At 50.2% G+C, this 22,729-nt stretch overlaps 1 protein-coding gene across 1 annotated transcript in view; it reads left to right on the forward strand.

The window, feature by feature from the left end:
- The window catches only part of RAB44 (RAB44, member RAS oncogene family), a gene marked incomplete at both ends in the record, with an annotated part of 33,896 nt that extends 11,691 nt beyond the window's left edge, over nucleotides 1–22,205 (forward strand). Inside the window, 12 exons of the mRNA XM_079713773.1 lie at nucleotides 3,990–4,101; nucleotides 5,807–5,981; nucleotides 7,237–7,383; nucleotides 8,036–8,126; nucleotides 8,534–8,629; nucleotides 10,625–10,812; nucleotides 11,401–12,863; nucleotides 16,386–16,467; nucleotides 17,531–17,645; nucleotides 18,717–18,818; nucleotides 20,568–20,644; nucleotides 22,115–22,205. Of these exons, the coding sequence (XP_079569899.1) occupies nucleotides 3,990–4,101; nucleotides 5,807–5,981; nucleotides 7,237–7,383; nucleotides 8,036–8,126; nucleotides 8,534–8,629; nucleotides 10,625–10,812; nucleotides 11,401–12,863; nucleotides 16,386–16,467; nucleotides 17,531–17,645; nucleotides 18,717–18,818; nucleotides 20,568–20,644; nucleotides 22,115–22,205 (2,739 nt within the window). The remainder of the gene's footprint in view (nucleotides 1–3,989; nucleotides 4,102–5,806; nucleotides 5,982–7,236; nucleotides 7,384–8,035; nucleotides 8,127–8,533; nucleotides 8,630–10,624; nucleotides 10,813–11,400; nucleotides 12,864–16,385; nucleotides 16,468–17,530; nucleotides 17,646–18,716; nucleotides 18,819–20,567; nucleotides 20,645–22,114) is intronic.
- Nucleotides 22,206–22,729: the final 524 nt, after the last annotated feature.

Genomic DNA, 22,729 nt, shown 5'->3' on the forward strand with positions numbered 1-22,729 from the left:
CATTGAATACTAACTCCCATTCTCCCAGCTCCCTCTCCCCTGGAAACCCCGACTCTACTTTGCCTCTGAATTTGACCACTCTAGGTCCCTCATATAAATGGAATCATATAGTATTTGTCTTTTTGTCATTGGCTTGTTTCACTTAACATAATGTCCTCAAGGTTCATCCACGCTGTAGCATGTGTCAGAATTCCCTTCCTTTTTAAGGCTGAGTAATATTCCATTGTTTGTATATACCACATTTCGCCTATCCATTCATCCCTTGATGGACATTTGAGTTGCTTCCATCTTTTAGCTATTGTTAATATAGCTGATATGAATATGGGTAGACACATATCTACTTGAATCCCTGCTTTCCCTTGCATAACTATTTAAAGTGGAAAAAATGAATTCGCTCATGAACATGACCCAAAGATACAGCTGCTCTTTAGCATGTAAAAATAAGTAAAAAGATATATATTTAAAATTGTGCTTAGCTATCAATGTTTCAGTATTAAATTTTTCTTAGAAATTTTCCGGGTAGCCAAAAATTATTTATCAATTAACTTAATTACTATTAGTTAAGTTTCAAAGTTACCTAAGACTCTCGGAAATTGTGTGTAAGGTGACACACTAAAAAATATAAGTACTGGGCTTCCCTGGTGGCACAGTGGTTGAGAGTCCGCCTGCCGATGCAGGGGACACGGGTTCGTGCCCCGGTCTGGGAAGATCCCACGTGCCGTGGAGTGGCTGGGCCTGTGAGCCATGGCCGCTGAGCCTGCTCATCCGGAGCCTGTGCTCCGCAACGGGAGAGGCCACAACAGTGAGAGGCCCGCGTACCGCAAAAAAAAAAAAAAAAAAAAAAAAAAATATATATATATATATATAAGTAATGTTGATATAAAATTTGTTACAATAATAAATCAACTGAGTTGAATACAATTTCACATTAAAAAGAAATTTATTGATTGATTTATTTTTGGCTCCATTGGGTCTTTGTTGCTGTGCACAGGCTTTCTCTAGTTGTGGTAAGCAGGGTCTACTCTTCGTTGCGGTGCGCGGGCTTCTCATTGCGGTGGCTTCTCTTGTGGAGCACGGGCTCTAGGCACCCGGGCTTCTGTAGCTGTGGCACACGGGCTCAGTTGTTGTGGCTCGTGGGCTCTAGAGCACAGGCTCAGAAGTTGTGGCGCACGGGCTTAGTTGCTCCGTGGCATGTGGGATCTTCCAGACCAGGGCTCAAACTCATGTCTCCTGCATTGGCAGGTGGATTCTTAACCACTGCACCACCAGGGAAGTCCTAAACCAATTTAATTTAATTTGTCAAAGATTCACCTTAATTATCTGAACCTGGCTCCTTAAAAGTTTTCTGAGTTAGCAATTTCTTGTAAGAGGGATTTTTTTTAAGTCCAGCACATTTAAAGCATTAGAAGTTGTTTCTTTTTTTTTTTCTGTGACTTTGGGGGCCATTAGATTTATATAAACACTTATTTGTCTCTACAAACCAATCCACACAGAACCCCTGTGAGAGATGTAGTACTCTAAGTCATTAATACCAAGATACAGAAAAATATTCACACTCACAATGAGAGTTAAGGGCCGTTCTGAATTACAGACATGTAGACACACAGACAGGGCTTCTTTTCTCCAACCCTAGCCACAGGTCAAAAGTAAACACAGAAACAAAAACTCTCCAGTTCAGATTTCAAAGAGCTGTTCTCCTCCCCAGCGGGCACAAAATTCTTAACCGATTTGAGGTCACACCTAGAAAAACAAACACACCACCACCACCAACAAAGGATTAGCAAACCAGATTTTCTGTTGTCTCTCAACCAACAGACACTAGGTCTCCTTCATGTATCCCATGGAGATCTCCAAATGGTCAGTCCATAAAACGGAATTCCCCATCATGGCTACCACCAAAACCAGAAGCAGAAAATCAGTTAAAACAAAAACGTAAAAACTAGAGAAACAGAGTCAGCAAAATTAAAGTTCTGTCACACTTGGGATTCCCTTCAAGAGCCAAGAAAAAAAGTTCCTGGGTTCCCAGAGTCCGTCTGGGGCTCTTTTTTCCAGCAATGCAATTTACTGGGTTCTGACAGCTGAGTCCACTGGGGCATCTCCATGAACCTCCAAAACTGTCGAAGTAGAATTTCCAAAAAGGTAAAATCATGACCCTTAGACAAAAATAAAATGAGTCTATACGAGAGGTTTTATTTAACTCATTTATTAATGAGAGATGTTATGAATGGTTGAAAGAGCACTTTAAAAGCTGGACAATTTAACAAAGAAATGTTAGAATTGGATTGCTGAGATAGATTTTTTTAAAGCTGGTTAATGTACAACAGGCCATAAATCTTTGGGGTTATCTGTTCTGTCAGACAAAAGTTATTTACATCTCTCCTGGACAAAATCTACAAGTTAACATGTGACTTCATTTAGTCTGGGATCCCTAATCAGTACCATGTGTTGAATTAAGTACATTCACAGAATCTAGAAGATGCTTGGGTGGCCTTGGCCCCCCTGTAGAATACTGAAAGGATGTGCTGTCCACTTTTTGTACCTATTTTCAAGTTTTAGATAATTTTCTGTTTGGTATTCATTGCATTTTATTTATAGAAGTGAAAACAGAGCCAAAAAATGTCCAAGAATAGGGGAAAAGGTAAGTAATTTTGGAACACCCATTCAAGAGTATGAAGGAGCAATTTCAATGAGAGTTATGGATATGAAGAAATTATGGATAAGAAAAAGGTACCAAAAAAAAGAGAGAAAAATGTACAGCATTATATACATCATGATATGATTGCAGCTATGTAAAATATATGCATCTGGGAAAGGTGGGATGGAATTATTTTCATATGAGGAAAGGAGGACACCTTTACTTCTTGCTTCTTCCATTCTGTTGTCTGGAATAGAGATTTCTGAGTTCCGGAGGCTTCTTTAACCTTCATGTGGAGGGTGGCACTGAGGGACAGTTAAGCCTCGAGCTTGAAGTCTGAGGCCCTGCAGACATAGTGGAGCTGCCACAGCAGCCCTGGCCCGAATACTTCAGATTACTTATCTCAGCTTTTATTATTTAAGCCTCAGCTATTTGAGTTTTTCTGTTATTGTTTGTTAGTTTGTTTTTGCTGAATGCATCTGAGCTTAATCCTAACCCATATGTAATAAAAAAAAATAATCTAGGATTCATTCTATACTTAACATGAACAAGCAATTCCAAGGTTTTTTTTTTTTAATAAATTTATTTATTTATTTATTTTATTCTTGGCTGCATTGGGTCTTCGTTGCTGTGTGCAGGCTTTCTCTAATTGCAGCGAGTGCGGGCTACTCTTCATTGTGGTGTGCGGGCTTCTCATTACGGTGGCTTCTCTTGTTGCGGAGCACGGGCTCTAGGCGAATGGGCTTCAGTAGTTGTGGTACGTGGGCTCAGTAGTTGTGGCTCATGGGCTCTAGAGTGCAGGCTCAGTATTTGTGGCTCACGAGCTTAGTTGTTCCGTGGCGTGTGGGATCCTCCTGGACCAGGGCTCAAACCCGTGTCCCCTGCATTGGCAGGCGGATTCCTAACCACTGTACCACCAGGGAAGTCCTCCAAGTTCTAATTAAAATTTTAAACTAGATATTAATATTTTAATGCAGAACATAGTCTGTTATACTGCATCATTGAATAGTTTTAGATAATTTTTGAAGACTGATAAACACATTCTGGGGAGAATTGGCTACTGTCCTTTATTAGAGTCCTAAAGGGATGAGACTCAGATCAGGTAGGTTTTGATGTTGGATGGAGGAAGGGAAAAGGTGTGAATGAAGTTCAAGGTACTGCTGAGAGGGCAGCCTTGGATAGGGTCCAAGAGCCTCAAGGGTCTGCCTTGAGGTCAGGTTGGTGGTGGGACTCCAAAACTGGGGAGAGGGGAAGTGGAGATGGCTACAGACAAACACCCTCTCCTTTTCTGAGGGTGACCCAGAGCCCTCCCCAGTGGGAACAGCGCCCAACTTAACTTACCTCTTCCTTGCAGGTGGCCAAGTTCAGCTTCCTGGGCAGCAAGGAGGAGCCGGGGATGATCTTTGACTGGATGGATGTGGAGCGGAAGGGACGCCTCTCCCTTGAAGAATTCAGCTCTGGGCTCAGTATGTCTGTCCTGGGAGGGCCTCTGGGGAGTGTGCCCAGCATGAGGCGAGGCTGGGCAGGCAGGAAAGACCCCAGGACTCCCTACCAATCACAGGACCTTCATAACATGCCCAAGGGCAGTTCTGGGCATGGATGATGATACAGATTTCTGTGGAGATGAGAACACTTAGCCTGAGTGGGAAGGCAGTTGGTTCAAGGCAGAGCTGAGCCTGAAGACTCTAACCCAGGAGACTTGACTTCCTTTCCACCAGAGAGAGCAGTTTATTGGCTGGCGGCTCCCCTGAGCATCCCTCTCCTCCAGAAAGGCCTCCAGGCTTGCTTTCTGATGACTCCCTTGTCTTCACCCCAGTCAAAGGTTTTCCCTGAGCAAGAGGTTAAGCACCACCTGTTCTTGAGACCACAGGCCTTGTTTCTGCCTGAAGAAGGTCACATTCTAGCTTTGGTTAAAGGAAATCAAGGCCCCAGGGAGCAGCAGAGGGTGATGTTTAGTGGGTGGGGGCTTCCCTGGCCCTTCCTTAGCCTTCACTGGCCAAGGTTACTCCAACACCAGCTTCTCAAGACATGCCCAGAAGGACCTAAAGACACCAAAGCCAGAGATGCACAATATTCCTGCTGAGCTTGATGGGGGAAGACCTTCTGGCCCAGGGAATGGAAGGAGTGGTGTCCTTGCAGAGACCCTGAAAAGCACTGTTCAGCTTTTAAAGTCTGCAAAGCCATCTGGAGTTCTCAGGTCTGCTGAGTGTCCAAGAGTTTGGGGGACAACAGGAAGGGAGGCCAGGAATCTGCATTTATAGGTTGGGGCCGCCCCAGGAGGTGGTTGCTCCAGTTCTGGTGATTGAGAAACTGGGAGTAGGGAAGGGAAATGAGGGTCTGGAATTGGGAGTGGGGCAGAGGGAACGTTTTGTCCATGTGGCCCCAAGAGGCCATCTTCACATCTGTGTCCATTGTGCCCACTATACTGGGGACTTCCCAAGGTCTATGGAACAAAATCCAACCCCCTTCCCAGGGTCTACAGGCCAGCACCATCCAGACCCTTCCAATCTCTTGGGCTCACTCAATACCACTCGCCTCATCCAGCATGCCAATCTGGCTCTTACCTCAGGGCCTTTGCATGTGCTGTTCTCTCAGCCTGGAATATGCTTCCCTAGAAATCCACATTGCTTGTTCCTTCTTGTTAGTCACATCTCAGTTCCAGTGTCACTTCCTCAGGACACTCCTGACCACCTCCTCTAAAGTAGACTCTGTCTAGTCTCTCAGTGGAAATTACCCTGTTCATTCCTTTAGCTCACTTGGCAAACTACTTTTAAAAAAAACCCCCAAAATGTGTCCTTTTCAGCATTCATAGACTGTCAGCTCCACCAGGGCAGGGATTTTGGCCAATCTTGTCCCTAGCACATAGTAGCTGCTCAATAAATATCCCTTGACTGAGTGTAAAGACTGTGTTGGCCACCGTGGAGCTGCTGTGTGACTTCCAGCAAGTCTTTTGGCCTCTCTGGACCTCAGATGTTCATCTGTAACAGGGACACAGTGTCTACCTTGAGTAGACTCCAAAGGTTGATGTGAGGAATGTATGACCCTGGCCCTGTAAAATGTGACTGACACAGATATAATGATTTCCCCAATGACTGGAGCAAGGCAAGGTGGGAGGTCAAGGGACTGAGCCGAACCCCACTCTGCTCCCTTCTGCACTCCTTTGTCTCACAGAGAACATCTTTGGCTCTAGCCCAAGCACCCACAGGCTCCACAGAAGGAGGCCACAGTCCTCCAAGCGAGGATCTGTAGCCACCAGCTTCCCAGTGCAGGAGGAGGCCGACGCTGAGGAGAAGGAGGCGTTCTTTGCCTTCATGGAGCAACTGGCAGCCAGTCACTCACTTCCCGAGTAAGGCCATCATGGTTGTGGGTGCAGGGAGAGCTACTGCTGGTCAGTGGGGGTGAGGACTCTCCTGGACACAAGTTCAAGTGGGAGCCACCAGGTAGAGCTGGGCAGAAATCCTGGTTTAGCCACTTTTTAGCTGTGCGACTGTGGGCAAGTAGCCTAACCTCCGACCTCTATTTCCCCGGCCACAGAGTGAGCATAAGAGCTGCTGTGGGATTAAATGAAGCCACATGTGGAGAAAGCCTACCCACTAGGAGTCCATCCCACTCACCCTCTCCCTCCCTGTCCTGCCCTACATGGTCACTCCTCAGAAGGATTAGTGAGTTGAAGGGTCAGCTCCCTAAGGGGACTCAATTCTTAAAAATACAAAGCTCCCCGAGGGTGCCAAAAAGAGGGTCCTCCAGGGGTATGATGGGAGATGTTTTTCAGGCATGGTGATGCTTTGAGTTGGGCAGGACTGGAGACAGGAGAGCTTGGAGACTGCCTCAGGCTCTGGGCTTTTGGCGTTCACTCATGCTTAGAGAAGGGGCTCCTGCCTAGAAATGCCCCTCTCACACCCGCCATGTCCCACTGGGTCTGTTAGAACCAGCAAGGGAATCGCCCTCGCCTGTCTGCCCAGGTTCTCCCAGGTTCTCCCGCCCCGCAGGGCTCTGTGAGGACAAGCTCTCAGAGGGTGGGGCAGCTGTTGTGGGGCAGGCAGGGTGGGATTGGGGTGCAGCCTGGCAGGACAGGTGTGGTGGGGTGATTTACCCACTTGGCAGCTTTGGCCTGGGCTCAGCCCTCAGGCATCTGTCTTCATGACTTAGTTAAATCCATGTGAAAGCAGCATTTATTGAGTGCCAACTGTGTGCCAGACCCCAAGCCAGTGGTTTCACTGGGTGTGTCTCATTCTCCAGTGGCCGTTTTACAAATAAGTTCAGAGAGGGCATGGGACTTGCTAAAGGTCACACAGCTAGAGTGTGAGAAGAGAGAAGACAGATGGAAGCCCTGGGCCATCGGACTCCCAACTTCCCCCACCCCACAATTAATCACCACACCATAGAGAGACAAAGTGTGGGGATTCACAAAGGGAAAGGGCACAACTGGGAAAGGTTCCTGGGGGAGGTGGCATTTGAGCTTCACCTTGTAGGGTGTAAATAGATTTTCGTGGCCCAGGTGCCCAAGTCTCTTGGAGTGTTGCCATTAAAACCGAGGAGTGGGGCTTCCCCTGCTCCTGGTCCCGCCTCGTGTCTAATCTCTGGCTATCCTCTCCTCCCAGGCAGGCGGAAATCTGGCAGCTATGGAGGAAGCTGCAGCAGGAGGAGCCCCAGCTGGCAGGCAACCTGGAGGGCTTTCTGGCCAAGATGAACAGTCGCCTGCAGGAAGCACGGACTGACAAGGAGGTTCTGGAGCTGACCCTGAGGAAGTGAGTTGGGGCCGGGTGTTGGCACACAGTGGGTGCTCTTTACATTTTAGTTGAATCTTAATTGAATTCTCTCAGCTCCAAAGAATGGAGGCCAGGCGTCCACTGCAGGGATTGGGAGCCGGACGGGCAGAACTGAACTGGAAGAAGGGGTGACTAAGGGAACCTACTGGGGAGGACAGAGTTAGGCCTTCAGCCAAAGAGGGAATGGTCAGTGTGTCTTGGTGCAGGGCCACTGCGGCACCTAACTCCAGGGCACCACTCACATAGATTACAATGCATGTGGTGATCCTGGGGTTGGCATGGGCACAGCCTTGCCAGGGATTCTGAGTTATGGGGGTAGGAGGACAGCAACAGCGGGAAGTGGGGACAGAGTGATGGGGCTTTGGGGACTATGAGACAGGGCCACAGGAACCAACATCTTGATGATGGTTATGGGAGTCGGCATGATGGGACCAGATGATCATTATCAAGGGCATATATGTCAGGAGCTGTTACTGGGACGACTGTTCTCAGGGCAACGGGGGTCAGTGACCACTGGCAGAGTGAGGTGGACAGTAGCATAGACTGCAAACCCCGGCCCAGACCACCTCTGCCAGCAGAAGAGTCCCGGGGTGCTGATGGGCTGCCTGGCCCCGCCCCCCACCCCTTCCAGGCGGGACTCTGACCACCATCACGAGGTCCAGCAGCTCTATGAGGAGATGGAGCAGCAAATCCGGCAGGAGAAGCAGCAGCTGCAGGCTGAGGTAGGCTCTCCGCGACAGCCAACCTCTCCCCCGGCCCTGAACTCCCCTGCGGGCCAAGCAGCGGGCCGGCCACTGGCCAGTGTGGGGCAGCAGGAGGCTGCTGGGAGTAGATCTTCTCATATCCCTGAGCTCGTATTCCTCAGAGAGGTGGGGTGGGGAATGTTGAGCCTGGGCCCCCTGCTCACCTCTGCCAGGTCTCGCGTGCCACCCGGAGCCGCTCCTTCTGCTCTCTGGGTTTCTGTCTCCTATGGCCTGAGCCAGGGTAGCTGTCCTAGACCCCTCCTTGTTGAGACATCCTGGACCCTGCACCCTAGGCCTGGGTGGAGGTGAAGTGTGGGGAGGGCCAGCCCAGTCCAGCTGGGTCTTAGATTCGGCAATACAGGGGCTGAGACCTTTCTGCTCCCCAGAGCGACTCCCGGGGCCTGGCCCTCAGCTCCCAGATGCAGGAGGTACTGGAGGCCAAGGAACGAGCGGTGCAACGCCTGACTGAGGGCCAGAAGGAGGTGAGTGACGGGTTTCCCCGGGAGCCCAGTTTCTGAAGATTCACAGACCCTGACACCCATCTCCTGAGGGTTCTCTGGGCTCGTTGGGCCCCTGCATCAGAGCTGGCCCCTAGGAAAGCGATGTCTCTGGCCTTTTTCTGAGATGAGGCCGGGTAGTGCAGTGGAAGTACTGGGACATGAGTCAGAAGGTCCAAGTTCAAATTCCTGCTGTTCCAATTAAAAAACATGCAGATCCGAGGAAATAATTTTGCTTGTCTTGGCCTTAGTTTCTCCATCTGTAAAATGGGAATAGCCACATCTACTGCATCTCCCCAGCTAGTAGTGTCAAATGAGGTAATAAATGGGAAAGCATTTTGAAACAGGAAAGCACTGGGCGAATACAAAGTCTCAACGTTGGAGAAGCTTGGTGATAGGGTGGTGTTCAACTTTCATCTCCATTGTCAGCTGAGTGACCTTGGGCAGGTTTTTAACCTCTCTGACCCCTGGTTTCCTTATTAGAGAAATGGAGATCAGAAGTTTTGCCTTAGAAGGCTGCTGTGATGATTAAAGATACTATATTTGAGGGCCTAAGATGGTGCCTGGCTGGTAGTAGGTGCTTTACATATCACAGTTGTTACTGTCGCTGAACCTGACCTAGCTTCCTGGTCAGAATACCTGCTACCCCAACACCTCATGTCTCGTAACCTATAGTCACTTCCAGTTGGCATTGTGCTAAGCCTTTGGGTCTGAGACCCTGCCCTATTGTCTCTTCCCTCCTCAACTTCCAGACCTTTTACCTTAGTAAAATCACCGTCTGTTGTAACCAGGGCAACCTGCATTTCTTCAGCACTGGACCAGGTTCCCAGAGTCTTCCCCACCGTTGCCTTGGCTGGTCCTGCTACCTGGTCTCACACACCTGACATGGGTTGATTTCCCAGGTGCCTCTGCAGTAGCTGCTCCTTGGAAACTGAGGCGGGCCCCTTCTACCGAGGGAAGAGGTTAGACTTTCCACATGGGACCATTTTGTCCTGTCCCCTGTGGATGTGAGGCCTCTCCCCCCAAGGCTATTCATTCCTTCAGCCAACAACTATTTATGGTGCACCCACTATGTGCCAGGCACTGTTCTAGGTTCTGAGGAACATAATAGACACAAATAACTCCTGTTCATGGAGTTATTGTCTAGTCAGAGAGAGAGATGGTAAACTAAATAAGCAAGTAAAATCTATAACATATTAGATAGTGAAAGTGTTAAGGAGAATAAAGTAAAGCAGGGCAGGGGGACAGAAGGGTTTTTATAGGGGAGTCAAGGAAGGCCTCACTAAGATGATGACTTTGGAGGAAAGACCTGAAGGCGGTGAGGAGTGGACCATGTGGCATCTGGGGGAAGAGCAGTCCAGGCAGAGGGAATAGCAAGTGCAAAGGTCCTGAGGTGGGTATGATGTGCTGTGAATGTTCAAGGACCAGCAAAGAGACTTGTGGGCTGGAACAGACTGAGGGAGCAGGTGGGGGGGTGTGGTAGTGGGAGAGAAGGTCAGAGATGTAACAGAGGGGGGGTGGGGGGAGACTGTGCAGGGCCTTGGAGGCTATTGTGAGGCCTTTGCCTTCCATTTGGCATGGTCAAGAAGCTCTCCATCTCCCAGTCTTGTGACCTGCTGTTGGATCAGGAGCTCCTTGCAGACCAGATGCGCTCAGAGATGAGCAGCCATTGCAGAACGTTGAGCAGAGGAGGGTGTGATCCCATGTATGCTTCAGGCCCTTGTGGTGCTGGCAGTTTGTGTTTCTTACATAGTTCCCTCTCTCTTCCCCATCCCCCAAATTCCAATGTCTCTCCCGGGTGGGAGATAATGGAACTAATTAGGCCAGTGAGGGGGTAACAACCGCCCCCTGCCCCAATCCTATGTTTTAAGCTGGGTCTCCAGGAGCCTGGAGTCTGTGCCCCACAGTGGCCTTGGGAGGCTGTTTGTTCCCCTGAAGGGCACCTGGGCTTCCCTCCTCCTCACCCTCCACCTCCTGCAGCTGGAGGCCCAGCTCCACCGCCTCAGCAGCACACACCAGGAGGCCAGCTCGGAGAACCAGCAGCTTCGGGAGGCCCAGCGTGACCTGGCTGGGAGGCTGGAAGAGGTGCGGGGGCAGCTGCAGGTGACCAGGGGGCACCTGAACGCCACCAAGGGCCGTGTGTCCTGGCAGATGGAGGAGGAACCGAGGCAAGTAGCTGCCACCCCTGGGCTGGGCTGGAGACCAGGGGCTTCCTGGAAGAGGGGAGGGCGGCTCTGAGTTCTCCGAGGCTCTGCTCAGTGCCCAGAGCACACAGACTCCCTCCTTAAACCTCACAACAGCCCTGCCAGGCTGGAATTATCATGCCCATTTCTCAGACAAGGAGACAGACAGGGGAAAGTCATGTGCCCAGACACACATGACATATGAATCACACAACTGGGATTCACACACACACACACACACACAGACACGCACACACACAGGCTAGTGCAGTGCTGGATCCTTGGCGGGTACAGCACCCACTCTACTCGTTACAGGTCAGAGGAGTGGGATGGGCCAGAATGGTAGGGAAGGCTTCCTGGAGGAGGTGAGGCTCCATATAGGCCTGGGAGGATGATCAGGATTAGAGGTGGGGAAGGGTAGGGAGTGTGTGCCAGGACAGAAGCACTGCCAAAGGAAAGACTGGGAGGAAGGCCTAGTGGTGAGGTGCGCACCCAATGGTGATGGATGCCGACAGGGTTGGTGTGACCTCTACCCGCCCCTCCCCTGACCTTAGCTTCCTGCACCCTTTCTAGTGTCCCCAGAGCAGGTGAGGAGAAGGCCTCAGTCTCCTCTGAGGAGGCTCCCCTGCCCGGACTGACTGGGGACAGCGATGACTGGGACCAGCTCCTCAGCAGCTTCAGCAGCACCCTCCACAGTGCCCTGCAGCTCTCCAGGGGCCCACCCCCAGCTCCGAGAGCCTCCTCAGGCCCTCAGACACCCCGAGTAGTCAGGCAGATCTCCATCCTGGAGCCGCGTGCTTTTCTCTTTGGTCAGGAGCCACCTTCAGATCCAGATGGGTCTCTAGGAAGCCCCCCTGGGGTGCCTTCCGGGACTGAGGAAGAGAAAGGAGTGAACCCAGAGGGGCAGGACATCAGCCCAGAGCTGACTGGAGAGCCCCCCACCCTGGAACCTAAGGAGGAGTCAGGGCCTAGCCCTGGGGTCCACTTCCACTGGGGGCTTCCAGGGGCTCCAGCTGGGGAGTCAGGGGGCCTGATGGCAGCTGTGCTCAAAGTGCTCATTCCTTTGGAGGATGGGGCCCCTCCTCATGTGACCTCTCCCCCTCCCCAGGCCCCAGCTGGGCCCAGTGAACAGTTCCAGGCCTCATACCCAGATGACGAGGGCCCCGGGCCTGGGCCTGTCCCAGCCAAGCCACACAGGCAGAGAGAGGCCCTCCATCAGGACCCACATGCCACTGGCTCTGAGCCAGGGCTGGGGTCCTCAGGAGCTGGAGCCCTCACGGCAGGGCTGGATGAGCCCTCCCAGGACCTGGAGCCTGTGGGTCAGGCTCCCACAGATGGATTGGAGCAGGGCAAGCTGAGCCCAGATGCACAGGAGGGCCGTCCTGGGGGACTACAGGCAGCTCACAGCCAGGTCCTTGGGTCTGAAGGGCTGCCTGCCCTACCCCACCAGAGTCTGGAAGAGGAGCCCAGGGCTGACGAAAGGAAAGCAGGGGACCAAGGAGGGCAGGATTTCAGGTCAGAGCTGTCTGTTGAGGCTCATGGCCTGAAAACTGGGCACTCGGAACTCCCCCAGCACAATTCCCCACCTGCTCCTCTCCCACCTGACAGAGCACAGGCTCAGGCTGAGGCACAAGCCCCAGCTCCTGAAAAACCATCACCTTCAAGGGGCTCTCCCCACACCGGGGCTCAGCCTGGGGATGCAGCAGGGCCCCAGGAGCCCACACAAACCCTCCCCACCAGGGCTGAGCTGGAAGCCCAGCCCAGGCCCCAACCTACAACCACTCACGCAGAAGAAGAACCAGGGCCCCCTCAATCCAGGGAGCCAAGGGCAGAGAACAGGCCTGAAGATCCAGGAATGGACTCTGGAGGCATTGGGCTGACCCCATCCCCAGGGGACCGCACGGCCAGTGAGCCTTTGGCCAATCCTGATTACGCCTTCCACGTCATCTTCCTGGGAGACTCGAATGTGGGCAAAACATCCTTCCTGCACCTGCTGCACCAGAACACCTTCGCCACTGGGCTGACAGCTACTGTGGGTAAGGGCCCCCTGGGGAGGGTGACAGGGGAGGGAGGGGAGACCTGGGGGACCAGGCTGAAGAGCTGGAACAGGCCCAAAGCAAGCCATCCCTGAGGAAGCTGTAGGTTCTGCCCTCACCACAGGCCCTGCATTAGACGTTATTTTACATGGGCATAATCTGGCTATTTTACTAATCATCTCTAATTGCAGGTAATGTGCTTTTTCTGCATTGATCTGATTAGCTAATAATGTGCCACATCAACAAAGCACCCTGCAATTTAGCTGCCAGCACTGGCTGATGGTGAAAACAAGCAGGTCTCCACCCATGTGGCCCCTGGGCAGGCCACCGCAGGGTCCTTGCTGCTTGAATTTGCTCAAGACCAACCCTAGGCCAGTCAGCTAGACTCTGGCAGGAAGTGGCCTTTGGCCAGTTGAATATTTTATGCAGAATGTATTTGTAGAGTGGGGTAAGTTAGGAACACAGGTGCCTGAGTTCAAAACCCAGCTCTGTCACTTACTAGTGGTATGAACTTGAGCAAATTATTTAACCCCTCTGAGCATAATGGGGGCAACAGTAGTGCTGACCTCATAGAGGGGCTGTGAGAATTAGTTCAGTTAATACATATCAAGTTCTTGGAATAATATCTGTCATGTATTAAGTGCTCAATATTAGTTATTTTTATGGTTATTATTATAAGTAAATTTTTGATAATGTCTAATTCAGTGGCTTTTGCAAATGAAATGTCCCATAGCACAAAGCCTCCTCTCTCTAAAAATATTGGGATATGTGGCCACTTGAACATTGCATAGAGCCACAGAAAAGAGCTTGTGGGAACAGCCAGTTTAGGAGCAAAGTTGGAATGATCCACATCTTTGTGTCCCATCAGTGTGCGTGCTGATGGGGATCAGTGCTAGACCAGTGGATAAAGTTCTCAAACTTTATGTAAAAGAGGCCCCCAAGGATAAGTTCTTGAAATTTTCTCTGCCTGAGAATCCTCACCTGGGGAGCCAATTAAAAATGCAGACTTGTCAGGAAAAGGGGACCCATAGGGGGCCTGGTCTGATGTTGAACAGGGTCACAGGGTCTGCAAGGCAACCATCCTTAACACCTAAGCTACTGGTTACTGACCACCTACAGTGCACCAGGCATACATGCCTTATTTCTTACATCAGCCCTCCCTGTGATTGAGCCTCTCCCATTATTATGTGGTAAGAAGTTTCCACAAAATTCAGTAGAGAAAAATACAGATTGCATAACTGTAAAAAGACAAGGCAACTTTGCATGCACTGCTAGCCAGCTGGGAGGACCTGAGATCCAGGTGCGTGATCCAAATCTGTCCCACTTCTAGCTGTGGTTTGGTGCCCTTGGTGGCTGTCATCTGTCTGGCTTAACTATCAGTGGGGACGATTCCAGCTTCCTCAGCCATAAACATTTCCCCACTCAGCCTCACCCTGCTCCATTCCCACCCCGCTTTCTCACCTGCCTCCATCTGAGAGCAGGGCTGGTGGAGGACCAGAGACAGAGCCAATCAAATTATAGCTGATTGTGCATTTTTTTGAGGCTTCTCCGTATCTACTCCTATTTTACAGATGAGGAGAACAGAGAATTGAAGACCCAGTTAAATTTCTTGCCCTACCTGGGCCCCAAAGTTCATACCTAGGGCCACCTGCCTTCAAACCACACGCCCCCACTCCAGAAGTTTTACCCTCTTATGGGTTCAGCCTTGCCCTCTCCCTGGGGTTGTTCATGTAAAATAGCAGATTCCTTGGGAAGCTGAAAACATTATATTTCTAACAGTTTATGTGGTTAAGTTGTAACATGTTTGGGGGAGGGTATGGTGATACATGGGTGGATTGAGGAGGGTGATGGGCAGGGAGGTGTAAAGTTACTAAATGCAAGGGTTTAGTTAGGGTTAGGGTTGCTCAATAGATCACACAGTGGGTATTTAAGCAGAGGCTGGATATCATCACAGGGGGTGGGATTGGATAATCTCAGAAGTTCCTGCAGACCCTGGGCTTCCTTAGACCTGGAGGAAAGAGGGCAGTAAGGAGAAATGGAGGGACTTCCCTGGCGGTCCAGTGGTTAAGACTCTGTGCTTCCACTGCAGGGGACACGGGTTCGATCCCTAGTCGGGAACTAAGATCCTGCATCCCGTATGCCACGTGGTGCGGCCAAAAAAAAAAGAAGTGGATGCTACAGACAGACTTTTGCTTCAGCATTTTGCTGAGGTCAGGACTCCCATCTGCCACTTCTCCCAGCTTCTTGTGGAGAGCATGGGTGTGGGAGTGGTCTGTGGCTTCAGTCACCACCAGAGACAGCAGCAGGTGCTTCTGGGGGCTGTCATGAGAGACCTAGACCTTGAGGAAGGTCTTACCAGCTCAGGGATAATATGAGGAGATGCCCCTTTCCTGAGCTGGTCTGAGCCCTGCAGTGGGCTCAGCATGGACAAAGCAGCCCCTCTCTATCAGCCCCACCCGGCCTGGTGTCCCTGGGAAATGGAGGTTGGCTGGAAGGTGCTCCCCAAAGATTCCAAACCTCCCTGGGACTTCACTATTACTTCCATATTTCCAGGCACAGGAGGTGTCTAGAACCATTACACAGGGAAGGGTGGGTCTGTGAAATTTGAGGAGCTGGGGCTCAGGGAGATGAGAATTCATAGTGATAATAAAAATTACCACCTCCTAAGCATCCCCCAGAAATTAGGCTGAACCTTGGACATAAGTCATTTAATCCTCCCAACCACCCAGTGATGTGGGTCTTTTTAAGTTGCCACCTTGCAGATGAGGAAGGAAGGCTCAGAGAGGTGAAGTGACTTGCCTGAGGTCACACAGCCAGTATAGCAGCAGAAGGTGGACAACTCACAGCCCAACTGGTCATCCTTGAAGCCAACATTCCTTCCACCCTCCCAGGCTGCTGTCTGGGTAAAGGGGGAAGATGCATGCAATAATTAGGAATGAAACAAGAAGTATTATAAAAAAAATTAACAAAACTGATTTTCCTGAGTAGACTGAGGAATAAACACTGCCGTGCAGTTGAGAAGACAGATTTTTTTTTTATGGAGGTAAAAATAATGCAAGGTGCCTCACGCTGGCCAACTTTCAGGGCGAGAGTGCAGTGGGAGCTGCGTGGTTAGGGAAGGCTTCTTGGAGGATGTGGGCCCTCAAGTATGGATGGGATTTGGAGAGCAAAAGGGAAGCCCAGCAGCTGGAGGTTCCCATCCCACCCTGGCTGGTACTGGGGACAGGTATGTATTCAGGCAGGCCGCAGCTGCACGTCCGGGATGGTAACTTAAAAGTAAGCTTGGGCTTCCCTGGTGGCGCAGTGGTTGGGAGTCCACCTGCCGATGCAGGGAACACGGGTTCGTGCCCCGGTCCGGGAAGATCCCACATGCCGTGGAGCGGCTGGGCCCGTGAGCCATGGCTGCTGAGCCTGCGCGTCTGGAGCCTGTGCTCCGCAACGGGAGAGGCCACAACAGTGAGAGGCCCCTGTACCGCCAAAAAAAAAAAAAAAGTAAGCTTGACTCTCCTCTGTGTGTCCTAGGAGTGGATTTTCGGGTCACAAACCTGCTGGTGGACAACAAGTGCTTTTTGCTGCAGCTCTGGGACACAGCTGGCCAGGAGAGGTAACGGGCACTGTCGACATTAGTGGCTGAGCCTGGGCTGCAGAGGAGTGGAGGGCAGCCCCGACCCTGAGGAGTCCAATAAGGGCTAAGAGGCAACCAAGTGCAAATGCAGCTTCTACCTCTGATGATTCAGGAGGTCAGGGATGGAGAGATGAGTCCAGTCCCCATGCAGGAGATAGGACAGCAGACCCAGAGTTCTCCTCAGCATGGCGGGGCACCTGTGATGGCCATCCCAACAGGGGACAGCCACCCAATCGCCTGTCCTTCTGAAAACGCTGGCTTTCCACTTTCTGGTTAAGCTGTAGTGATCAAAACTGAAAAGGCACATCTTCTGTGACCCAGAAGTTCTACTTCTAGAAATTCATTCTATTGATAAACTCATACATGACTATAATATCAAAGGGACCAAGACTGTTCATAGCAACACTGTTTATATTATGAAACATTGGAAACAACCTAAACACCATCAGTAATGGACCAGTTAAATATATTAGAGTCTCTCCACACAATAGAATATTATGAAGCCACAAAAAAGATGGAGGACCCTCTTTATGTACCAATAGGGAAATATCTTCAAGACATTTTATTATGTGGATAAAACAAAGTACAGAATACTGAATATTAATAGGTACAATGTTTTACACTGTATTTGTTTAAACAGTATGTATATGGGTATATGTGTGTGTGTGTACATATACATTTATGTATCAATATATATATAAAATACCTCTGGGAAACTATTTAAGAAATGGGTAAAATAAACTTCTTGCTATCAAAAAAAAAAAAAAAAAGAAATGGGTAATTCTGGCTGCCTCTGGGGGTGGCTGCAGGATGAGGGTGGGGTTGGCTGGGAGAGACTTTTCACGGGGTGCCCTTTGGAACCTTCTGAAATTTGAGCCACGAGGACTGTTACCTATTCAACAATACGCACACTGTAAGAAGGAAAATACATGCACGTTCTCTTTGGGAAGCAATTAGAAGCAGATGGAGTGGCTGAGGCCTAGAGAGGTCAGGGCTTAGGGTTAGGCCACCTGGCATGGCCTGATGCGGACTCTCTGGGCAGGTACCACAGTGTGACGCGGCAGCTGCTCCGCAAGGCTGATGGAGTGGTGCTCATGTACGACGTCACCTCCCAGGAGAGCTTTGCCCATGTGCGCTACTGGCTGGACTGTCTCCAGGTGAGCTGATGGCTGCTGGGGTTGGCCCCAGTGTGTGGAGTCAAGAGGGAACTTGTATTCTTCCCACTCCTTCTTTTCTCCCAGGATTACAAATGACACAGCAGACATATGGGTGACATAATCTACTGAGGGTATGTGGCTGGATGGGCTGGGAACATAGTAGTACAAAGAAACTACAACCACATAGTACGGGCTCCAAAACAAACTCTTTCCTTTATCCTATGACCATTTTTTTCCTATATACAGAAGCTCTGTGATGTCTTCTTAACACCTGGGGATTATGCAAGTCTAGTGCCACTCTAGGTGATCATTCCTCCGTTCACACATCTCTAGTTCTTTCCCCCACGTACTTACTTGCTGTATGTATACATGCTAAAATTCTGCAGTATGTGCTAGCACAGAAGAGGGGTATGAAGAAAGACATGTTGTCTTCTCCCTAGAAGTTTCTAGTCTAGTTGAAGAGATGCAAGAGAAGCAGGATAAGGTGATACATGAGGGGAGCTGGGTTCTGGGTTCTGATAAGACCTGGGTTTGTATCCCAACTATCCCATCCCAACTCTGTGACCTTGGACAAGTGACTTAAACTCTCTGAACTTCAATTTCCCAACTTTTCTCATAGAGCAGTTGTGAGGATTAACTGATATAACTGCTTTCAGCACAGCACCTGGTATACAGTAAACTCTCAGTAAACAGAGGCTATTATTATTATCCATGAAACAATTAGGAGATGAGCCAAACCAGCCTGTGTAGTCAAATGCTGGGCTGTTCAACACAGGCAGGAAAGAGGGGCATGGACAGGAGCAATCTAGGAAGGCTTCCTGGGGGAGGTGACTTTGAGGTTGGCCTTGGAAAGTGGGTGACATGTTTGCAGGCAGAGAGGTTCACTGCAGATGGAAGGGAAAGTGTCAGAGGTGGGAAGAGTGTGGAGTGGGTGTGATATGGAAAGGTGGGCATGTGTGGAGGGAAGTGGCACACAGTCAGCTTCCTGGAGAGCATGGCTAAATCTACCCAGGACCTGGCACACAGCAGGCGCTCAACATGTGTTGCTGAGGGAACATGTTCTGTGTACAGGATGCAGTGTCTGACAGCGTGGTCGTCCTTCTCTTGGGAAACAAGACAGACTGTGAGGAGGATCGGCAAGTGTCCACCGAGGCTGGGCAGCAACTGGCCCAGGTGAGTACCTGGGCATCAGCCCCTCCCCCAGCCTGGGTTGGGCAGACCCCTCCCTGGAGGGTAATGAATAGGTCAACCTAGCCGATACCACAGAGGAGGATCCATTCCTGCCCTTGCCCCATCAAAGACTGACAGCCTCCCACCCACCCGGGGCCTAAGACCCAAACATGAGAAGGTAACAGTGGGCATGACATTGAACCTCACTGTTGAATTAGCAAATCCCCACAGTGTCCCTACCTACCTAAAAATATCTTCAGAGTCAAAATCTTTTTAAGGGCTTCCCTGGTGGCGCAGTGGTTGAGAGTCCGCCTGCCAATGCAGGGGACACGGGTTCGTGCCCTGGTCTGGGAAGATCCCACATGCCGCGGAGCGGCTGGGCCCATGAGCCATGGCCGCTGAGTCTGCGCGTCCGGAGCCTGTGCTCCGCAACAGGAGAGGCCACGACAGTGAGAGGTCCGCGTACCGCAAAAAAAAAAAAAAAAAAATCTTTTTAAGCTTCACTTAAAATTCCCAATCAAATCTTAATTTTATCTCTGGTCTCTAATTAACATAACATTCCTTCTAATTTATTCTATCTTAAGACCCAAATTCTTCCCTGGGAAGATTGCATCAAAAGCCCTGTCACCAGACAGGGGACAGTGGATACTATTTATTTATGAATAGAACTGAACTACATTCCAGAAAATCTGGAGAATAATAAAGGTGGAACAAAGACTCGCTCCCTGCCCTACCTCTGACACCACCCCTCTTGGCATTTCCATATCGTATTTCCTTCCTGTTTCTTCTCTCATTTCTCCTGATCATGAGGTCATCATTGTGACTCCTGGTTGGTGGGAACTTTTTCCTCTTAAAAGTAGTAGCTCATCTCCTTGACACAGTAATTCCTCCTCTAGCAATTTATCCTAAGGAAAGAGTCAGAAATAATAGTTCTTAAGAGAATGACGTACCGGATACCTGTGTATTATGTATACTTGAACATTTGTATGAGGATATTCTTTACAGTGTTATTTATAAGAGCAAACCTTTGGTGGTTAATTTGTGGAGCTTCATGTGAGAGGCTAGCATTTGCCATTAAGAATCCTGTTCTAAAAGATATCTAAGGGTGTGGAGGAAATGCTTACAATATAATGTGAAGTCAGAAAAGCAGCTGCATCTCCGGGTATAGGTTAGGTTGAATCATATGAGATTGCTGATATTTGACTGTTTGGTGTCTATCAAAACAGCACTTTCATATGGTTTAACCTAAAGTATAACGACATTTAGCCCACCCCCCTCAACCCCCAATAAAAGGGTTATATAAAACACAATGGAAATATATATTCAAACACTAACAGGAGTGTTTTATATTTTGTATTTCTACTTTTTTATGCTACATTTTCAAATATTTCCCCCAATTAAATATTTTTGAAATTAAAAATACATATAACTAATGACTTAAAAATGTCCCCAAGGACACATCTCCAAGTTGGGACACAGTCTTCCCACTGTCACTCTGAATGCTGTGGAGTTTTCTAGGTGGCATCTTTGATACCTTGTCCAGCCAGGGTGGAGAGACAGTGGGCAGAGGGGCAAGGCTGGGGACCATGGGCCACAAGGAGACGGAGATGGGCTGCCTCACCTGTTGGGGTTGCCTGAGGGTGTAGTGGGTGGGACTCTGTCTGATGATCAGGTCTTTGGTGGTGGGCACTGCCACCTAGACTCTCAGTGGTCTCCCCCATGGCACCTGTACCCATATCTGTCTGGCTGCAGGAACTGGGGGTCTCCTTTGGAGAGTGCAGCGCTGCCCTGGGTCACAACATCCTGGAGCCTGTGGTGAACCTGGCCCGGTGAGTGCCGCCCTGCTGCTCCTCACCCAGAATCTCTGGACAGCCTTCAGCTGACTCATGTGGGAGGGGAAGGCCCATTCCGAGGAAGCACCTGTGAAAGTACAGGGCTCAGAAGTCTGGGGAAGGAGAGAGAACACTGCCCGGAGTCTCCTCACTCCAATGCTACCAGTCCTGTTAGCTGCATCACCTCTGGGAAGTCTCCCGTCCCCTCTCTGAGCCTTGGTGCAGTGGCCGAGGGGCCGGGTTTGATCCCTGGTTGGGGAACTAAAATCCCACAAGCCAAGCAGTGTGGCAAAAAAAAAAATAGTAATAATAATGCAGTGCTCTTAGAGTAAAATCCAAATGCCTCTCAGTGGCCTGTATTGGCTCCAGTGCCATCTCCCCGCCCGCGCCCACCACCCCGCCAAGCTTCAGCCGCTCAGAGGGACCCTCCCTGACCACAACCCCTCCCACCGCTATTCTGGATTACCTTCTCTGTGTCCTTCAAAGCCCTTCTTGAAAAAAAAACAAAAAAGCCCCTCTTGACAAACTGTAGTTACAGTTTTCTTTTTGCTGCCTGCCTTCCCTACCAGGCTGTAGCTCCAGGAGGGCAGAGTCATGTCTGTTTTGTTCAGCCCCTCCCCCTGGGGCCTGGCACATACTAGGTGTTCAATAAATGAATGAAGTGAGTGAGGGGGGAGGGGTATTAGACCAGATGATCTCTGGGCCCCTTCTCTGACAAAGCAGCTCGAGGGAGCTTGCTAAACTTCAAACCTGATCACACCAGATCCCTCCGACAGGAAACTGCTCAGTGGCTTCCCTTTGCTTTAGGATAAAAGCCTAAGTTCCTGAATGTGGCTTCCTGGCCGGCAGAGCCCTGAATCCCTGCTGCCTCCAAGGCTTCTTTCTGGCCATTTAGTCCTTAGGCTCTGTGATTTAGGACAGCGCCAGGCACACAGTAAATATATTGTGAATAAATGAATGAACGAAGGAGCTTTGCTTCCCCAACCCCCAAGCTCTCTCTCGACACTGAGCTTTTGCCCTCTGCCTAGAACACACCCCTCCTTCTTTTCTGCTAGTGAACCCTTGTCCACTGCTCAGTCTCAGCTCCATCTCTGCCTCCTTGTTCCCTAAATCCCTCCAGGACCTGGTGTGAAGTCCCTCTGTGTGCCTCCCCATTCCTGGGTCCTGATCGCCCCTTCCCCTCTCTGTCTCTCTCACTACTCAAGGCAAGGACATGATGGCTTCATTGTCATATCAGAGTCCCTTGCGCCTGGCACGCAGTAGGCTACAGAGAATGCCAGAAAAGAGACAGGAAGCCGAAGTCTCCGTGGCCCCATTTTTCTGGTGCCATGTGGAACGCAGGACAGGGGCAGAGCAGCTGGGAGAGAGGAAGCTCGGGGGGGCAGCCCCCCAGGTGCACCCCTGGGCCCCTCCCTGCTGCCCCTGGGAGGTGAGAGAGAGGAATGATTCCCAGGCATCTTCACGCAGGTCACTCAAGATGCAAGAAGACCGCCTGAAGGGCTCACTGGTGGAGGTGGCCCCCAAGAGGCCACCCAAGAGAGCTGGCTGCTGCTCCTGAGCACCTGGCCTGGCCAGGGTAGGCGGGCCACCTCCCTGGGTTTCCTGTTCCTCGGTTCCTGTCCCACCTGCCTGGACACAGCAATGACAGAGACAGCCAGCTTGGAAGTTCAGGAAAATCCTCCCTGGGTCAGAACTTGGATCCCAGGGGAGTGGCTGCACTAATGCTGCCCTTTGTACTCCAAAGGACTTTTCTGAGTAATAAGGCTGGTGGTGGGGGCAGGGTGGGGGAGGTTAAAACTCTTTAAAGAAAGAAAAGTCTAGAAAAGTGACTTAAGGAAAATACACCACAATATTGGCAAAACATCTCTGGGTGGTAAAATTACAGGGTAAATGTGTGAGGGTGTTTTCCTTCTTATATGTATTTGTATTTTCAGATCTTCTATAATGACTGGGTATTGCTTGTGTAGTCAGATATAAGAGCAAGTGTGGAGGGGTGGGAGAGAAACTTTTCAAAGAGCTTGCTTTGGTGCTGATTACAAATTGATATGGCCTGTTAATCACAAAGTACACTGTTTATTAAAG

The sequence above is a fragment of the Hyperoodon ampullatus genome (genome assembly GCF_949752795.1).
Source record: "Hyperoodon ampullatus genome assembly, chromosome: 10".
Classification (NCBI taxonomy): Eukaryota; Metazoa; Chordata; class Mammalia; order Artiodactyla; family Ziphiidae; genus Hyperoodon; species Hyperoodon ampullatus.